Raw genomic sequence first — 19,971 nt, 5'->3', positions numbered from 1 at the left:
TTTTATTTAATTGTTCATTAACTGTTTATTGCACCATTTAAAAAATAACATTAAACTCATATTTCATTGAAAAAAAAATGTTTACTGTCATTGATAGAATAGTTTCATAAAAAAAGCTAATAATATCAATTCCTACCTGTATAAAGTTACCGGGAAATATATCTATGTAATATTTGTTTACTTCTAAACGCTTCATTTTACCCTAGATATCGTAGTTGAGGCGATGCAAAGCAAATACGGTACTAGATTCATTAATACACTTTCTCCTTTCAAGTACAGTATACAAATATTATGTCTCACGTTACATAGAAGGCATCTCTTTATATTTGATATGTCAACATCGTTCAAGAACTAAAAATAAGGTGCAAACATCAATGAAATTAATAGATATCTAAAAGCAGATTATACAGAATCTTCAAACTAATAAATCGATTATATTTTCAATGGTTACACCATTTATAACTGATTAGTTTTTATCCGCAGCTTCGTCCACGTGACCAGGATATTGTTACTGATGGAAATAAAAAGCAAAATTAGGTCTCTTTATTCCATACACTACATGTACATATACCAGATTTCATATTGATTGATTAAGCTATTGAAAGGTAACAAACAAACACAGAAATTCACTTTTACATTTATAATATTAGTAAGGATTTCAATTTCAATTAAAAAATGCGTGTGACAGCTATGCGTGCCGCAGTTCATTTGATGAAATTAATTGGGCAAAATATTAAGGCTACAAGTTTATCTCTGACCTCGCATGGAATTTCTATTACATTTACTTTGAATTTAGTAGAAAGATACTCACTAGTATTGATTAGAAACTATGTAAAACAGTGAATAATTTGTCGATAAACAATATTACACCCATTGCGCCTTACAGTGTATAACTTAAAATTACATGTGATTTTGTCCTGTAGGTTTACTATATCAGCCTTTAATTGTCCACTGCCAAAAATAAATCTCCCTCTATTGTGGGATTTCTACAATAGTTGTCACGCTTTGCAAACGGGTTAGCAACCGCAGTAAGGCCTTGGTAATATTTTATAAAGGACGCTGCTGGCCATCCCTCGACCATCAAGGTTTCCTTAGTCGCCTCTTATGACACCCACGGGATAAAAAGAAGTTGCCTATTCTGTACTGGGACCACACAGCAATCCTGTAGATTTAATGTAATCTAAAAATTATTTATGATCTTGTCTATTGGAATTTTAAATCAACAAGACTTTTTTATACTACTACGATAGATTAGACGGAGCGTATGCTTGTATGCCACAAGCATACGCTCCGTCTAATGGTAAACGGAGTTACCGTAGCCTATGGATAGCTGTATCACCAGGGATGTCACGCGCACGTGGCCAACCTTTAAGAAACCTTAATACGCTCTTATTGAAGAACCCCATGTTGCTATAGTTTTGTACTTGTACATTTTCAAAACAATTATTTCTTTATCAAAACTCTAATGAAACTTTAAAAGAATATCTGTACTATTGTCAAAATTAAATTCAATGTAAACTGGTTTTATATTGATTAATATAGAACTGAGCACCTAGAATACATTCCTTTTAATTCTAAAACAGCAAAATATATTGACTAGAATCGTCTATTAGAAAAAACAGTGTTTAGATATTGAATCAATTCAATTGTTTTGTTAACAAAAATTAACAGTTACGTTTCTTTGTTACAGGTCACAGCTTTGGCTGTGCTCAGCCTTACACTCGCCAAAAATTCGACATTGAAAGCAAAACCAAAACGACAATTGGAGAGCATCAGAACACCTCAGAATCTGCAATACTCATTAGTGTTACCCCATTCAAGAGTCACGCACTTCAGGTCACTTTCCAGTAGTCGACGAATCGCCCATGTTCCATCGAAAGGCGGCAAGTTGCCACCGTATGCTGTTCAAATGGAACCGGTAGTCCAGTACTCTCAGAAGGATCCTCTGTATGACCCAAATTTGGAAAACTTAGACGATGCTGGAGTAAATAAAAATGAAATTTATGCTCAACCGAAAATTCTTAATGTACATGATTCTTCGGACAGTTCTTATGGCCAATCTTATGGAGCCCTTCCAACTGCTCCATTGTATAGCCAAGATGCTCATCCTCATTATTATGAAACACCGGAGCCTATAATAGAAATTATCATCAAAGAATCAAATGAATCTCTTCCTGCACCGCCTCCACAAGTAATTCCTAAAAAAAAGAAAGAACCAGTTCAAGTTTTCTACGTCAAATACAGTAAAGATCCTCATTCTAAAGATAAGGTTGTATATGAAAAACCCATTCCTGCAATAACTCCACCAACCAACGATGAAGATGAACACCAAGAAGAATATGTTACAGTTACACCAGAGCCAGCATATGGTCCAACACAAACGACAACTTTAAGAGCGATCATCAAGCCAGAATCAGAGGTTTATCATAGTGACAGTAGTGTTAAAATTACATTTGGAAACGAAGGCCGTCATTACAGTGACAGACGTGAAGCAAATACAGAAAGTCATGAAGCAACTGCGCCAAGACCGGCTATAGCTTTTCCAAACCAACCACCGAGTCATCTGCCTCTTGAACGTTCTGTGTCACCTAACCCTTTAAACTACGAAGGCTCAACAAGACGTTTACCAAGTCATCAAAATCCTCAAACTTACAAGCCTGTTTCACAACACGCTCAAAGTCGCATCCAGTTTCAACCGCAATATTTAACCAATGAACAGCAATTACCCAGACAAAGTCCCTCGACTTCTCCCTTTAGAACTCAATCTCACATCAACCGTCAAAATTCATTTGGTCCTTCACCATCATTAAGCCCACATCCCAGTCCTCATACAAATTTCGCCAACAGTCCAAGCCCAATTCCTCATTTTGGTAACAGTCCTTCCACTGTGGCAGCCCCACTTGGACCTGTTTTTCCTACTTCTTTTCCTAGGCCCAGTAATATTCCTTCATTCCATGTTCGCCCAAGTCCTCCAACGTTCGCTCCTAGACCTCCCTTTAATGGACCACCGAGACCAATTTTCCATAGTGGACCTCAAAGACCGTTCCAGCAACCACATCCTCAATCCAGACCATTCTTTGATGAACCCAAATATTTACAAGAAAATTATCACACTATAACTAGTGATCAAATTGATCCTCCGAAGGAACAATTATTACCTAATAGACAACCTCAAAACTTCAATTTTGTACATTCTAGTCCAAGTCCTACGCCACCACAATTCCAGGAGCATCCCAGCCGACCTCAAATTATTCCACAGACTCAACAATTACCGCAGCAAAGGCCACCACAGCATTTTGTTGATATTCATAACAAACCCACATTTTCCATAACACCAAGTAGATCTCCCTTTTTCAACTTAAAACCATCGCCTCCACAAATAGAAGACAATCGACCACCATTCCAACAGAATAAACATCAGCAACAAGCCCAGCTCCCTCAGCCGCAGCAATTCAGCTTCCACCAAGGCGCTCAATTATCACCACAGTCGACCTCTGGAATTCCTACACATCATCAGCATAGTTTTTCGAGTTCAATTTCTCCTTCCCCATCACCTATACCTCAAAATCAATTTCTGCCACAACCTTCACCTTCGCCTGCTCTATTTAATTTCCATTCGCAACCATCACCGCCACCAGAGCAACATCATTTCCATCAACAAAACTCACCATCTGAAAGACCACAAATCTCTCAATCTCATGGACCCACAGAAAGACCATTCCAGCCACAACAAAATAATTACAGAGACCAATCTAACCTACAACATCAACAAAATATAGAACAGTTTGTGCCCAATGGTGGAGAGCTGGTAGCATCTATTCCTAAATACGAACAACATATTACTGTTAATGGTCCTAATGCACAACCGAACTACAGTGGGTTAAGCGAAACTGTAAAACCTACGCCAACTACAAGCCCAACTGAGCAATATCAACAACATCAACATCAACAACAACAACTGTATGACTCTGAACAAGAACAAGTAAGATTACAATTAGCAGAAAATGTGAAAAAACAACAAGAAGAAATACAACGTCTACAAGCTCAATTATTGTTAGCACAACAACAACAACAGCATCAACAACAACAACAACAGCATCAACAACAACAACAATTACAGCAACAAAGTAAACAATATGAACAAACCTATAAACAAGCTCAAAATGATTATAAACAACAAACAATACAAGTTACTTCACCCAAATCTCAATACGTGCAAGAAAGATCACGGGAACAGTCTAACTATGCATCTAGCACTCAAGCTCCTGCTTATTATCAATCTACGTCTAGAACTGTGGAAATCAAGCCTACTACCCAAAAATATTTGTCATCAACGCGTAATTCGATTAGCACAACACCTGAACCAAAAAAAGAAGAGAAAAAGAAGAAACCACAAATTGAACTTCCCGATGAAGTCCCTGATGATCTGCGTCAACAATTATTGTCATCAGGTATCTTAGATAATGCTGATATTAGTGTTTTGGACTACGACAAAGTAGGCGACACACCATTGGAGTCGTTGCCACCAGATCAATTGGCAAACTTCTTTAGCGCAGGTGGTGCTCAACAAATTGCGGCTAGTGAACACAGACCCGTAATAGTAAAAGCAAATGGTGAAAAAATTGAATCAAGAATCGATGAAGATTCCGAAGATCAAGATATCGCTGCTTCAGAAAATGTAGCAACATACGCTCTCCCACCTCCATCGGAAAAACAAGCTGTGGAAATGAAGGTTGTTCATTTTGATCCAAAAACAGCTGAAGGTCAAAATATCGCAAAGGAATACGTAAAAGAAGATGCCACTCAATTAGATCCTGTTGCTTTGAATGATAAAAAATACAACAGGTACTTACCATTAAAAGTAAGTGGCAACCAGTTTCCTCTGCCAGACATTCTAAAAGGAAGAAAAATAACATCAGTTGTTGTTTTGGCGCCTGTGAAAACAGAGGATTTAAGTGGTGACCACACAAGATCTGAGCGGGCTGCGAGTAATGCTTTAAGAGGGATAAAGTTTGTTGCTGGGGACAGTTTGCAAGATTTACTCAAACGACCTACCAAAGACAACTTTGAAAAATGGTTGGATGTCGAGAAAAGAACAAGTACAGACCAACAGTCTGTCATCCTACTTGTGACTGGGTAATATTTTAGTTTTATATTTTATATATTTAGTTTTACTTAAAATCGAGCAATCATATCACTCTCTATAATAATACAATATGACATCACTAAATTATAGTCCACATTTTTTGTGTCGTTTCTTTTCTTTTCGCATTGATTCACTTATTATTATCATTCCTAATACATCTCCATGTGCTAACACTGTAAGAATACAAATGTGATCCACAGGACATCATAAAAACCAAATCGTCTAGCCAGCATAGTAATAGTAGGCTAATAAGGTATAATAGTCTGTTATGAAAGAGACGCCAATAGATTATTATTGTTGTTTCCTGATTCACCTATTTGTTTTTACTTTACCTACTTGTCGAAGAAAGGAGGACAACATTTTTCAAATATTTATGTATGCATTTTCTGACATTTTACGTAAGTGTAACAGTGGGTATAGAGAGTGAAAGAAAAAAAAAAAAACAGTTTACTAGCACAATAAAACGAACATTTTTTTTTTATTTATAAGTTTTAATGCACTCGTGAAAAAATATACAGCGAAATGGTCTTGATCTACTTTGCAAGAGTGCGCTTACCTTTTCTGGGTTTTGACACTTTATAAAGGCCACAACACTTTTGAATATTTAGAAAAATCCATTACCCAGTTTAAATAACAACGCTCACTGACTACTTTCCGTATTTATAAATTATATAAAAGTAACAAACCTTGTTCCACTAATGTATATATCTAATCAATTCTATTATTTATTACAGGAATGACAAAACACCCGAGGGGAGGGAAATCTTCATGTACGATATATCGTCGGGCAGTGTCAACAAATTGAACGGAGACCTTTCCAATGCTTTTGTGGAGGCCGCAGAAAATAACTCAATTAGTAGAGACATCGAAAAACTAGCTATAGAAGGGGATGGCACCCCTGAGGATTTCAGAAAGGGAGACGACGAAGTTGCTGCCGGTTCAGAGAATGTGCCATTATTAGTAGATTTATCTGGTGTGAGTTTAGATCAAGGCAATAGTAACCAAGTGTCAATTTCATCAGGTTACAGTAAAACAAAACACGGCCGATCGATACGAAGACATTGACACGTCCAACGCCGTATGGCGAACGACCCTTGTAAATAATATAGTATAGTTTTAGTATTACTAAATTAAAATGGCGGCGTGATGTTGCATAGTCGATTATAAAAGTGATAATCAGGTTGTACAAATAAAGTACCTTTTTATATATTAATGATTTTTATTTTTTGTCTACCAGTAAATGTACGATGCCTTTAAAGACCGAATGTATGTAAATGAAACGAGTGATGTAGATATTATTGGTGTACTAATTAAAGGATATTTTTATACTAAAGCGGTACTTTCTGTCTAATAATATGAGATCTAATAATATCTACAGATCAACTGCCAAACAGGTATGCTTGCATGACTGTGATATAGTTTAAAACCACTCTCAAAAATAAAATACATAACACCTTAGCTTTGGAAAATGGCAACTCATGTGGGTTACTACGATTGATACAATAGACCCGTGAAGCTGTTTACTATACGTGATAAATATAACTTTCCATTAGCTTTTATCATTCTAATTAGCATAAAAAGAAGTTAGACAAAATAACTATTAGTATAAAAGAGTCCATAAAAAGCTGTGTAAGATAACTTCCAGACCAAGAAGGATATCCCTACACTTCTTAGACCTGAAATTATGCTCACTTAAATTAAAAATCAATGAAAGCAGATTATATAGATGGTAAGTATATGGAAGATGTCTAAATTCAATACAGACAAAGAAACGAACAATTTATTCATAGAGAATGGACAATGAATAGCTGAATAATGAGAATTCAAAGTATTGAAAATCGAAAATCGACGGTATTCATAAGTAAATATTTTTTGTAAATTTTATACACAAAATACAAAATATGTAAATAATAATATAGGTATAAAAATATGTAAGTAACTTAATTACGCATGGTGTAGAAAGTATGGATCGAACTCTGCTCAATATAATTTTTCTTCAAACACTGATGTACATACCCAACATTTAAAATTGTGATGATTTATGTTTTAATTGACTACTAGTTTTTTAAAGTATATACGATATAAGGAAGCTATTTATTTTTCGATAATTATTATTTAATCTTAAATTATACATACCGATCAATCTTAGATAGTACCTATATATTTGAATAAGCAATAGAGCAATCTAGTCAATTTGCATTCGACTAGTAGTGTCCTCTAGTAATACAGATTCGCACTTTTGCACCATAAAAAAAATTACCATAGATAAAGATATCTATATGTCATACAAAGTTATAAAATAAAGTGTGAAAAAGCATATAATAACTAATGAAAACAACTCCCTTTCTATTCTATAAATATCAATAGAACCTTTCATAAAATAAATTTCATGATCGTGTACAGCTTCAAATTAGCAAATCGAATCTCTTTTCGATCATACTCGATGTAACAAATAAAAATATTCGAATATTTTTTTAAACTAGCAACACATTCGAAGACGAATATCTAATGTCAAATGTCAAACATATGGATTATTTATTGAAACTGGTTCTTGCCGCAGTGTTATAATTCACTATTTTTATTTTTGATGACTTTTAATATTTGTATTTGAGTTTTAATCATGATGGAGGGTTCTCTGAGTAAATGGACAAATGTGATGAAGGGCTGGCAATATCGATGGTTCGTGTTAGACGAAAACGCGGGCCTGCTCTCATATTACACGGTAAGTGACGTTTCCACTTGCCTTATTTTATTACTCTTGCAAAAACAGTGATATCTTCGCGATTCCTCATAAATTTGTTCCTTTATTTTCAACAATTTTTATATTCCTGTAAACACAGTTTGAGACTATGACATAGTTTATTTAGGTTACTTTAATTTTTTTATGTTTGTTTAACATACCTGTTTATGTTAAAATATTGCCTCTGCTCTCTTTTAGAATTAAAAAAGTTTTATTATTTATGAATTGGCGTTATTCTTAAATAACTACAGACCATAAAATTAATCTATATTATTGTAAAATATCTAAATAATTTAAAAGAATGGGCTTAATAACTATCTTCAAAATAACACTGAACAAGGTCATAACTCTAGTAAACAATGACTCTTAAACAATAATTAACATAGGTTTTTAAATTCAAACACTAACAATGTGTTAATTCATTATAGTATTACAATTGTTACTAATCATTTATTTATTATATAAGAAATATTTTTAAAGTAGGATTCTAATTAGATATTATAATCAAATTATCAGTTTAATGTGTGTCACATTTGCTATCAGTAAAATGTTTAACAATGTAATTTAGGAATGTGTGAGATCACTTATTATCTCTGTCATTGATAAAAAAATCCCAAGAAGCCCAATTAGACAAATGGGCACTTAAAACAGAGTAAATTTAAACCAATGCTCTTTTTTTCTATTTAATAAGTGAACTATATAGCCAAATATGCTAAAATATTCTTAGATATTTAAAAAAAATATATAAATTTATTGAATTAATCAAAATATCATGTTTTGAGTGTTAAATTTCAATCATGCCCTATGTTATGACAAGTAGATAAAAAGGTAACCATCGATTGACTTATTGCTAAATAGTGATCTCTTCCAGGCAACCATAGGATGGAGAGGAATAATTATATTTTTATTTTAAATTTCAATTGTTTCAAATTTATTTTACTTTTTAGTAGAAATATAATCTGGAAATTTAATCTTGTATTTCATATATCTACTTACTGAACAGGTAAATGTAGGTTTACCATCTACCAGCTCTATTATTTCTTATTAGAAAAACCATCCTATTTGTCCAATTGAAGCAAAACATTATATATTTATAACATTTCATGAAAATGATTTGAATGGTTTCAGAGAACATTAACAAGAGTAATATAGTATGGTGAATATAATATAGTGTGTTTATATTATTAGATTAAGTTAAATCATAAACATATTTTCTAAATATTATATTTATTAATCTACAATAATATATCTTTATACAATTGACAGTATGTAATAAGTAATGTACTCTAAATTGTAATATTATTAAAAATATACATACAAAAAAAGTAGCAGTAATCAATTGGATTTAACACCATTTCCATTCTGATTAAATTTTGTTTTAGTTGTATAATTATTCATATAAAAATTATAGAACATATAATAAACGAATACAACATTTACAATATAAAATACACCGACACCAAGCGGGGCTGGACAGCTCGGTAGAAATATTTGCAATGAGAAAACCAAGATCACAGTGAATTGAATCTGTAAAATGGATGTACAGTTATATCTTAAAAACTATAGAAACTTGAATTATAATGAAATTGTATTGACATCTTTATTTAAGAAAAAAAAAAAAAACAGTAACATTAGAAACAAAATGACAAAATTATAATAACATGAACTAGACTCATTTTTCTTTTTTAAAGAAATAAAATACAAACACAAGATATTTCTTAGACACACTTGATTGAAAGTATTTTAAATTTTTAAATGTTACCAGTCTAGAAAATGTATAATTTAGCAATAGATTTTGTTTTTACTATAAAAAACTTTAAATATTTGTTACTAAATTAATATGGTACCAACTTGAAAGTAAACACCATTAATGGAAAAACATAATATTATATACCAGTCCAAGGGAATAGTATCTCAAAATAAAACCCTATACCAAGACTTTTTTTAATGTGACAGGTGAGGATAAAAGCAAAAAATTTTTTTGGCTTTTTGTCACCCTGGTTATATTATAAGTAGATTATGGGTTGTTATATACCTGTGCATATTATATTTACCACACATTTTGATAACCCTTAGAGCAATCTGAACTGCTTGCTCAGGGTTGTGCCCTTAGATATTTATTGCCCAATTTCTTATAACACAAAACTCATAACATTTTATTATTATAATGATTATATCATGCTTACCATCTGAAACATTGTAAGCCATTTCTTGTATTTAGCCAGGAATGCTTTAGTGCTAGGGCTGCCTACAGCTGATAATAAGTAGTAGCTATACATAATAACATGTACAGCGGAATTGAGCATTGGTGAGAATGATGTAATCCCTCCTGAAACAGCACAAATTAATACTGTTATGTATACAAATATAATAAAGGGAGAAGAGTTTGTTTGTTTGAACATCCTAATCCATGGAACTACCAATCACAATGGAAAAATTATTTTTACATTTTATAACTTATTTCTTAAGGAATATTATAGAATATATTATAAAATACTTTATTTGCTGTAAATAGGTGATGACAAAGTTCTTATTGAATAAGTAAACAGTTTTATATTCAGCTAATATTAAGCATGCAAATTATATTTATTTATTATTTTTGAGGAAGCTTATAGCTGTAATACATACATACATATCTGTCACGCCTGTCTCCCATTAGGGTAGGCAGAAACAATGGAATGCCAAATGCTTCGATTCAAACAAATCTCTTTCGCTTCTTCCATATTCATCAATCTTTTCATACACGCTCGCCGGTTACAATTTTTTTTAATTTGGCCCTTCTTCAGCACATCGCCTATTTGGTCGACATACGTCCGTCTAAGGCGGCCCCTACCGACATCTCCATTCATTCTTGCTCGATAAATCTCTTGTGAATGTGAAAGGGACTCCATTTTCCGCACTTAGCCTCTCATTTGGGCCATTGTGCGTGATAAATCTCTTTCGTAATTCTTCTTTCATCCATCCTCTCCAAATGGCCAAAACAACGCAACATTTTTTTGTCACCACATCGTCGTCACATGATGTGGACATACGTCCACACTTCTCTAATCACACTATTCCTTACTCTATCTTTTAATGTAATACCACACATACTTTTCAAAGCTCTCATCTTTACAGCATTTATCTTACTTTCATTCTTCTTCTGCCATACCCACGATTCGCTTCCATACATGAGTGTTGGTGTCAAATGTATCGAGCAAAGCTCGCCTTGCCATAATTCAAGGAGTACATCTATAACAATTAAATATATATAACAACAAAAAGCTAATTAAAAGCTACCACATATAAAGTTTTGTTTAATACGATTATCAATTATTAATTTACAATTCACAATATAGGCAATCCAACATAACGATACCACCACGGACGAAACCGCGAGCCCCAGCTAGTTACTTATAAACCTCAACTAACCTATATATTTTGTCCCAACGCTGGCTAGTGGTTATTTCGAATTTAGAGCACATTGTATTAATAGAGCTTAAATAAATAGTATTAATTTACCGCTAAGCCTTAATAAGGCCATATAACAGGGTATTTTTATAAACCCCATAAATAATAAAATATTTAATCTAATACAATTTATTAACACGCCTTGCCGACCATTTTGGTCATAAAAATACCCGTGACATTTAACTGAAATAAGCCACAGCTCAGTAAATTGGTCCCAGATACTATTTTATGTTGTTTATATGGGTCCTCTAGACCTTATTTATAATTCTCTCGGTCCATTTTCAGTCGATGAGTTTATATAAAAACTAGCTATTTGCCTGCTACTTCTTACGCGTGGTACTTAATGTAAGAAACGCGTGGTTTCAGAAGGAGAAAAACCAATGAAGTGGACTAGTGCTATACGACGTATTAATAAAGACATATATACACTAGGTTTTAAGTTAAACCTTCAGAAATACAACTGTGTAAACCGTTCCCAGTTTGATGCAGTAGTTTTTGCGTGATACCAGAACCAACAACAGACACAGAAAAGGGATTGTTAGTACTGGAAACTAAAGATCTCATTGCTAGCAATATACCTAACCAGGTCGACCTTCACGCGGTTCCCCCCTGGTCTATCCCTATCATGATTAATTCTTCATGATGAATTCATCATGATAAGCTAACTGGCCTGTTTTCATTCTCATCTATCACCCTTCACTGGTGCTCCGCATGCGTATCCCGTTAGCGCGGGCGAGGTTACCAATCCATTTTCATCCAACAAAAAAAAAACAACAGACATACACAAAAAAAAATAAAAAAAAAAATTTCTTATTACCCTCATATAATTTTTTCTTCAATATCTCCTATGTACTACGTACATCTTGTCATATAGGTCCCAGCATGCAATAGGCCACCCTTTCCTTTCTCGTGGGTATCGTGAGAGGCGACTAAGGGAGCTTGTGGTGGAGGGACGGGCAGCAGCGTCCCTCTTAAAACGTCGCTAAAAGCCAAACTGCAGTTGTCGATCAACCTGCCAAGCTTGGCAACTACTAGCAAAACTCCCCTTATGGGCTGTGTGCATCAGTGGACATTTAACGGCTGATAGAATAACTACGGGTATCGTCTAGTTACTATTTTTTTATATTCCATTTCATTTTTATTTTTTTTATAAAATGTTCTTACTAACAAAAAGGGATGTCATGTTTTCAGTGTTCACGTATGCAAGTATTTTTTTTTAATCCATCATAACTTCTAAATGCCTAAACAGACTCGGTTGTACGGGTGTTGACATCCATACATCATCACGAATAACACTGGCTATATTTTTCTATTTGAAGGGAGTTCTTTTTTTGAAAGTCATGTTTTTTTTATTTGCGAACCACAATGTACAATTTTATGCTAAGCAGACAGAATCCATTTGTAAATGAAAATAAAGAAAACGTTTACAATTGTTCCTTATAATAACAAATTCTGTAAATGTTTATATGGAAAACTCTGAAATAATATTGGAGATACTTTGCAAATCATTATTTGGCTTCCCCTGTTCCGATATCTTTAATTAACTCTTATAACTTTTGATCCACTCCGCCGCGTTTAAGAGAGCTCAAATTTTGCAAACAATGAAATTTTCCCTCTTACATCAAACCAAATATTTAATAAATTTATATGTTCGAATAATACTTTACAAACAGACTAGAAAAGTCATGATTTATTAATTTATTTGCACACAGCATATATATCATACCATACTATATCAGTCGGTTAATTGTCCACTGCTAGTCATAGGCCTCTCTATTGGGTTTTGCCAGTAGTTGCCACGCTTGGCAGGTGGGCTGGCAATCGCAATTAGGCCTTAGATATGTTTTAAGAGGGACACTACTGCCTATTCCTCGACTATTAAGTTCCCTCAGTCTATGCCGCGACTATACGGCCGATATTGTTGATTTTTTTTTAATGGGTGATAATGGAATGGTAATTCCGCTTGCGCTGTCGGTATACGCTGGCGGGGCACCAATGAGGGATGATAGGTGACGATGAAAACAGGTCAGTTAGCCCATCGTGACGAATTCCACTAGAATTAACCACGATGGTTTCCGGGGGAACCGCGTGGAGGTCGACCTGACAAGGTATATTGCTAGCAATGGGATTGGTAGTCCGCATTATTAACAATCCCTTCCCCCCGATATTGTTGAATTATCAGTAACATAATTATATTATTCATTATTTAAGTGCGTTTAAGACGCTATCACCTCTTAATATTGTTTTACTAGTTTTTACCGGCGACTTCGCCTGACTCAGATATTTACTATCCGGTGTATAAAGTACCCTATGACCTTCATGTCATATAGTACTTGTGTACCAAATATACTAATTGATGAAACTGTTAAGACGTTAAAAAAGAACAAACAAACTCGCTTTCACATTTATAGGCCTTTCCCATAAGGAGGGTGCCGACCAAGAGTGCCAACTACTGGCAAAACCCCCCTTATGGGGCAATCTATGTTCAACAGTGGACAAATAACGGTTGATACAACAATCCCACTATCAAATAGACTATACTTTTTCTTTCTTTTTATTTAAGAGTTTCGCCTTGTCAGTGCAACAAATTCATGCATTTTCTTCCAGCCAGCTCTATCCCATGCCATATCTTTGACCTTTTATACGACATGATACCTAGTGTTTCCTTTATCTATACTTGGCTTTACTTACATTTCCAAAATTATTTTATTAAGTACTTACTCATCACTAATGCCCCATTTCGAAAGTAATTAGTCTCGTATGACATACTCAAGATCCGAGATCTCTGAAGGCCCGACCCTTTAATATTTCAGCCGCGTACAAAAGACGTTAATTGCAGTTCTATTTTCAGCCACAAAGAGCTTTTGGCTTTGTACATTTTTCTCTTGTATCTTCAGGCATTAAAAATTCGACTAAATTATTTGCAAGCACATTTTCGGCTACAAGAAAAGAGCAGCTTTGATTACGGCAAAACATATCTGTTTGTAAAATATGGTGGTTCTTGTTATTATATATTATTATTTATATTATATTAATTGTAAAATAAAATTGTCGTCTGTTGACTTGATGTATTGTATGTATTTTTTTTTTGTTCTTTTTCTATTGTTTATAAATATTCTTTTTTATAAAAAATTACAATTGTCAATATATAAAAAGGTTAATTTTGAACAATATCGTTGAACGATAAAATTATGACGATTAGACGAATCTAATGTAGATTGGAAATATTTTAATTTAGAACGCGGTAGCGTAAGTCTACAAGTACATTTTGTTTCACTACATGTACTTATCGCTCCGAAAAGAAAAATGGCAGTTTCAGTCGTCATACAATTAATACACGGCAGAAAACTATCATTTTTGTATAAAGTATAGGCCTCCTCCATAAGTAGGGTTTTGCCAGTAATTGGCAAGCGGTTTGGCAACCGCAGTTAGACTTTGGTGTTTTTCCTCTATCATTAAAGTTAGTTCCCTTACGAGAAAGGAAGGTAATAAATACTGAAAATAAAAAAATGCCGCATTACATAATATATAAATTTTTTTATGGGAATGAACGTGGCGGTATGTAAACAGCGTTTTTCCACTGAATATTTGATTTTTATACATTGAAACGTTATCTGAATAGAAGTATGTCATTCTTCAGCGTTTATTTGTTACGTAAATGTACGCTATTCATGTCTCGAGAGGTCTTTTATAACAAACAATAACAGTAAATAGAATTAACAGTATTTTTTATATTAAAAATGATAATAATGACACCAATTCTTAGTATTATTATTTTAAAAAGTATTTTTGTTTGTTACCTCATATCGTCTTAACAGCCGACCAATCATCATGAAAATTACTGTGCATTTAGTATTTAAAATGAAGAAGAACATGTGTTACTTTTTATTCCATTCATTTTATTGAAGTCGCCAGTAAAAACAAAAAAAAAAATTTTTATACAACTTAGAATGGCAAATAACCTGACGGCCCACCTGATGGAAAGTGGTAACCGTCGCCCATAGACATGAGCAGTACCATGGACATAACAGAGTATACTATTTCGCCCATGATACCCCCCATGCGTTGCCATTCCTGAGGACTCAGGTGTTATTCCTCTGTGCCCTGTAATGTCACGCCATATCCCACCCTTCAAACCGAAACACAGCCATGCAAACACAATAAAATACTTATCCACAAAATTGACGCGAAACGATAAATTCTGTCTTGGTTCAAACTGATAAACAGATTTGCAATAATAACCAATAGAAATTATTGCATTGAATGGATGTTTGAAGTTATTGTAAATTTATTAAGTAAATCGATTTATGATTTCTGAAAAGAGAGTTTACTATATTATGTTATAAGCTTTACAAAACCTGATAAAGTAACAAAAAGGAGGCCCCGTACAAGCAGAAAAGGGAGAAAAATTACCACATACTTGTGTAGGTGTCACTTCAAAAGAGCCTCTTTTGTACGACTTTATCCTACGTCTATGAAAATTTGTAAACATGTTCAGATGTTTAGTTTTCACACAATCCAAACAAAAAACTTATATTATTATAAATAATATTTTAAATATTATAAATAATTTTAATGATATTTTGTAAATGTATATTAACTTGGTAGATACGATAGTTTTTATACCGATAAAAAGAAAAACAATTTTGTCCGGTAGTTTTTTTTTTATAAAATTAAAAAGCTTGAACCAGTATTGATATGAAGAATAAAGGTCTAAAACCTGTCATCGATCTTCAGTGTGGCACAATTAATCATATTTCACGTAACCACTCGTATGCCACCAACATGAAAGCTCTACAGAAGTTTAAGTCCACTTGGCTCACCTCTTAAGGCAACTAACATTTGTAATAGACATGTACTTCGGTCATTTCGCATAGCGCTCCGTACTAGTTCATATAACGAATTATGTCGATCTTTTAATTCTATTACTTTATTTAATTCACTAATACAGGGTGGAAAGGGATTGTTAGTAATGGGGTCTAAATTACCCATTGCTAGAAATACTCTCTGTTACGTGACCTCCACGCAGTTCCCCCTAGTAACTATCATGGTTAATTCTAGTGGAATTTGTCACGATGGGCTAACGGATCTGCTTTCTACCTACCTATCACCCCTCACTGATGCCCCGCCAGTGTATACTGATAGCGCAGGCGGGGTTACCATTTCATTATCACCTATTAAAAAAATTAAAAAAGTCTATTAATACGATAACTGAATTAGCTTTGTTAGAAACGAAGTGCTTTTTAATTCGTAGTTATTTTAGGACCATCAGTTTTATCTGATTATAAATTTTATTATATATTTAAATAGATATTTTTTATACAGTCACAGTTCTACAGCTGGAATAAAATATTCATAGGAACAAAATAAGTATGTCAGTATACACTGAAATTACCAATTTTACCTATGTAATAAAGGTAATGTAGGGAAATGTAGATACTAAAATTAAAACATACGAGATATTAATTGTATGCTAAATGATACTCCCATACCTATATGGTCATTCCTCTCATACCTAGATGATCGCGTACAACGCGATTTCAGAGATATTTCCTCTCACAAATGCTCAGGCTATAGAATAAACTCCCTATCGACGTTTTTCCAAGAGACTACAACATGCGGTTCTTCATAAATGGGTAAGAGGTTTCTTCAGGTTCGGCAATGCGCGTATAATGCCTCAGGTATTGCAGGCATTCATAGGCTACGGTAACCGCTTACCATCAGGTGGACCATATGCTCATTTCCCACCTCAGTGGTATAAAAAAAATGTCATGTAATAAACGCATTAATTTTCGTTTCGTTCATTTTCCGTCAATCAGTAATTTGATCTGTCATTACCATCGGTCGGTATGAATCGATCACTGTACTGTTAAACGACTAAACGTCTGAACTAATAAGATACCTACAAACTTATAAATAGTTCTCATTCAGTGAAAGGAATTCGTTCATTTAGTTCCTTCATACGTGCACTACACAAGACATGTTTTGTGAAGCATTCCAATATGGACAACGAAGGCCTTCTAAAGTAACCCCGCTTCTCAATTCTCGTTTGGTGTGCTCGTCCATCACTCATTCGCTACACAAGACTGTATTTGATTGTGTTGCGTGGAGACTGGCATCATTGCATTAGGTGCCTGTCAGATTTGAGTGATTTTTCATCGCGTTTTCAACAATCACACGTCATATATAATATTTCATATCGAGTTTTATACATCTTGTGAATAATTTGGGATCAACGCAATATGATTTTATTCATGTTACCCAAAATTTTGGTTTTTGATTTGCTTGACAACTGAGAATAGATAACAATATATATCTATGTAAATTTTGCTACAATTTTACGTAGTATACAGTTTTTTGCTCCACAAAAAAATGCGACAGCTTCAAGTGTAACAAAATTGATATGACGCCAACACGGGAGTAAATCTTGTCCATAGTAAAAGTAGTCATGAAAATCGTTACAATTTAGGTGACGTAGTGACATAGTGACAAAAAATCTGTTGAATTGAAACCCAGGAAATCATTTTGCCTGATTTTTGAGCGACTTCAAAAAGAAGGTTCTCAATTTGTTTGTATTTTTCTTTTGTTTGTTACCTCATAACTCTGTCAGTTATTTTATTAAAATGGATTCATTTGTTTAGTTTTGAGATCAAAATAATAAGTTTTGCCAAAATAGATTTTTTTTTTGTAGAAAGCATTCAGAATTTTCGTTTAAAAATTTTTGGTTGGACGTCGTTCAAAAATACTTTATTGACACTCGTAAGCCGTAAACAATGCTATATGCAACCCATCAATGCATTGTCTATGGCCGCATTTTTTTTACAGTCGTATCTATAAATAGATAAAAATTTAGCATAATAGTACCTATACTAATATAAACGCCAATGATCCGTGAAAGCATCCTGTCATTGATACCAAGAAGATGCAGTTACTGTTAAGTGCTTACAAATACGTACATACATATTAAAACGGTTGCTTTCATACTATGACCTTTGAAGCGAAAGGCAATATAACAATTTTATAAATATAAAGTCGTAAGAGACGTCTAAAGGAACTTAACGATCGAGGGATGAGCAGCAGCGTCCCTTTTAAAACATCACCAAAAGCCTAACAGTGGTTGCCATCCCGCTTGCTAAGCTTGGCAACTACTGGCATCCCCTCTTCCCCTTATGAAGGAGGCTAGGTTCAGCAATGGACAGTGAACGTGGTATGATGATGATGAATGCTACATAAGTGCACGCAAAATTATTAATAATTATTGTACGTCCCCACTATTGGCGTTACATTACAGGAACATCACAACAGATAACCATTGGCGTATTTAAGATTGACGGATTGTGCTCAAAGGAATTATTCAATATGATGCCTGCGGCCACTTTCTATTATCGTACGGCTCGCCATCGACAGGGAGTTCACTCTCATACTTTACAGCCTAAATGGTCGCGTACGACGCGGTTTCAGAGATGTTTTCTCCCACGAACACTCAGGTTATGGAATGAGCTCCCTGCCGAGGTTTTCTCAAGAGACTACAGCATGGGGTTCTTCAAAAGGGAGGTAAAGAGGTTTCTTCAGGGTCAGCAACGCGCGCGTAATACCTCCGGTATTGCAGGCGTTCATAGGCTACGGTAACCGCTTACCATCAGGTGGGCCGTATGCTTGCTTGCCACCTCAGTGGTATAAAAAAAAATTAAGATTATTTTCCAGGGAAAAGGGCATGAGAAAGAGTACTCTCAAACATGTCTTTGTATATAATTGAAAGCTTTGCTCGTATCCTGGGGCGGGCACGCTTATGCCGGTCACACAAGTCTGGACGCCCCTTTACATTTGTCAACAAACATCTCGTGTTACTATTATCATGTCGATATTGTTAGTTCCCGCCTTGAATTCTAATAGCATTAGCTTGTGGGCGTGATATATTGATTTCCGTTTAGCAGGAGCCTGGTTTAAGAGTGATACAAGTTCTTTACAGTTATACGTTTCCCGCAATAGGTGTCCTATGCATAAATAGAAGAAAATGAAGCCAATTACTATTTATGTGCAATCTCTCTAGCACATTTGCATCTAGGTCGAAGATGGCATAAAAAGCTTGTAACAGACAGTCGTTAGCACAGATTCGCAAATTATAGAAACACGTAAAGGATCGTTTAGCGAGACGATTGCATAGTTTTGTAGTTAACATTTGTCTACCTGTAATACGCTCATATGGGGAGAAAGGGATTGTTAGTAATGGGGCCAAATAAGCACCATTATTAGCAATGTTCCCTGTCAGGTCGACCTCCACGTGGTTCCCCCTGGAAACCATCGTGGCTAATTCTAGTTAAATTCGTCAGGATGAGCTAACTGACCTGCTTTCATCCTCATCAGTCATCTAACATTGGTGCCCTGCTAGCGTATCCCGATAGCGCGTGCGGGATTACCAGTCCATTATCATCCCTTAAAAAAAAATACGCTCATATATCAGAAGGAATTACTATTTTTTTTTATTATTAAGGAGGCAAAAGAGCAGACGGTCCACCTGGAAAACGACTACCGTCGCCCATAAACACCTGCAACACGAGAGGAGTTGCTTGAACTTGATCGACTTTTGTTCTGTATTTCACATAAATGCGATCTATATAATGCCAAACGGTAGTCT

At 34.5% G+C, this 19,971-nt stretch overlaps 3 protein-coding genes across 4 annotated transcripts in view; 2 read left to right on the top strand and 1 right to left on the bottom strand.

Annotated features, from left to right (window-relative positions):
* The window catches only part of LOC113513566 (uncharacterized), a 47,106-nt gene extending 40,751 nt beyond the window's left edge, over positions 1–6,355 (top strand). Inside the window, exons 2-3 of the mRNA XM_031909977.2 lie at positions 1,691–5,136; positions 5,881–6,355. Coding sequence (XP_031765837.2) covers positions 1,691–5,136; positions 5,881–6,211 — 3,777 coding nt within the window. The 3' untranslated portion in view covers positions 6,212–6,355. The remainder of the gene's footprint in view (positions 1–1,690; positions 5,137–5,880) is intronic.
* Positions 6,356–7,662: 1,307 nt separating this feature from the next.
* Positions 7,663–19,971, top strand: part of LOC113510458 (oxysterol-binding protein-related protein 9) — a 112,008-nt gene continuing 99,699 nt past the window's right edge. Inside the window, exon 1 of one of the 2 annotated variants that reach the window (XM_052899695.1) lies at positions 7,663–7,868. In XM_052899695.1, coding sequence (XP_052755655.1) covers positions 7,767–7,868 — 102 coding nt within the window. In that variant the 5' untranslated portion in view covers positions 7,663–7,766. The remainder of the gene's footprint in view (positions 7,869–19,971) is intronic. The other variant, XM_052899694.1, reaches the window with a different exon arrangement.
* The window catches only part of LOC116413069 (elongation of very long chain fatty acids protein), a 40,445-nt gene continuing 29,596 nt past the window's right edge, over positions 9,123–19,971 (bottom strand). Inside the window, exons 4-5 of the mRNA XM_031909918.2 lie at positions 10,073–10,215; positions 9,123–9,413 (exon numbers count right to left, since the gene is read on the bottom strand). Coding sequence (XP_031765778.1) covers positions 9,222–9,413; positions 10,073–10,215 — 335 coding nt within the window. The 3' untranslated portion in view covers positions 9,123–9,221. The remainder of the gene's footprint in view (positions 9,414–10,072; positions 10,216–19,971) is intronic.

Source organism: Galleria mellonella, unplaced genomic scaffold (assembly GCF_026898425.1).
Source record: "Galleria mellonella isolate WM207_F2 unplaced genomic scaffold, CSIRO_AGI_GalMel_v1 utg63, whole genome shotgun sequence".
Lineage (NCBI taxonomy): Eukaryota > Metazoa > Arthropoda > Insecta > Lepidoptera > Pyralidae > Galleria > Galleria mellonella.
The sequence above is the reverse complement of the archived record's forward strand: the minus strand, read 5'-3'. Positions and strand labels throughout refer to the sequence as shown.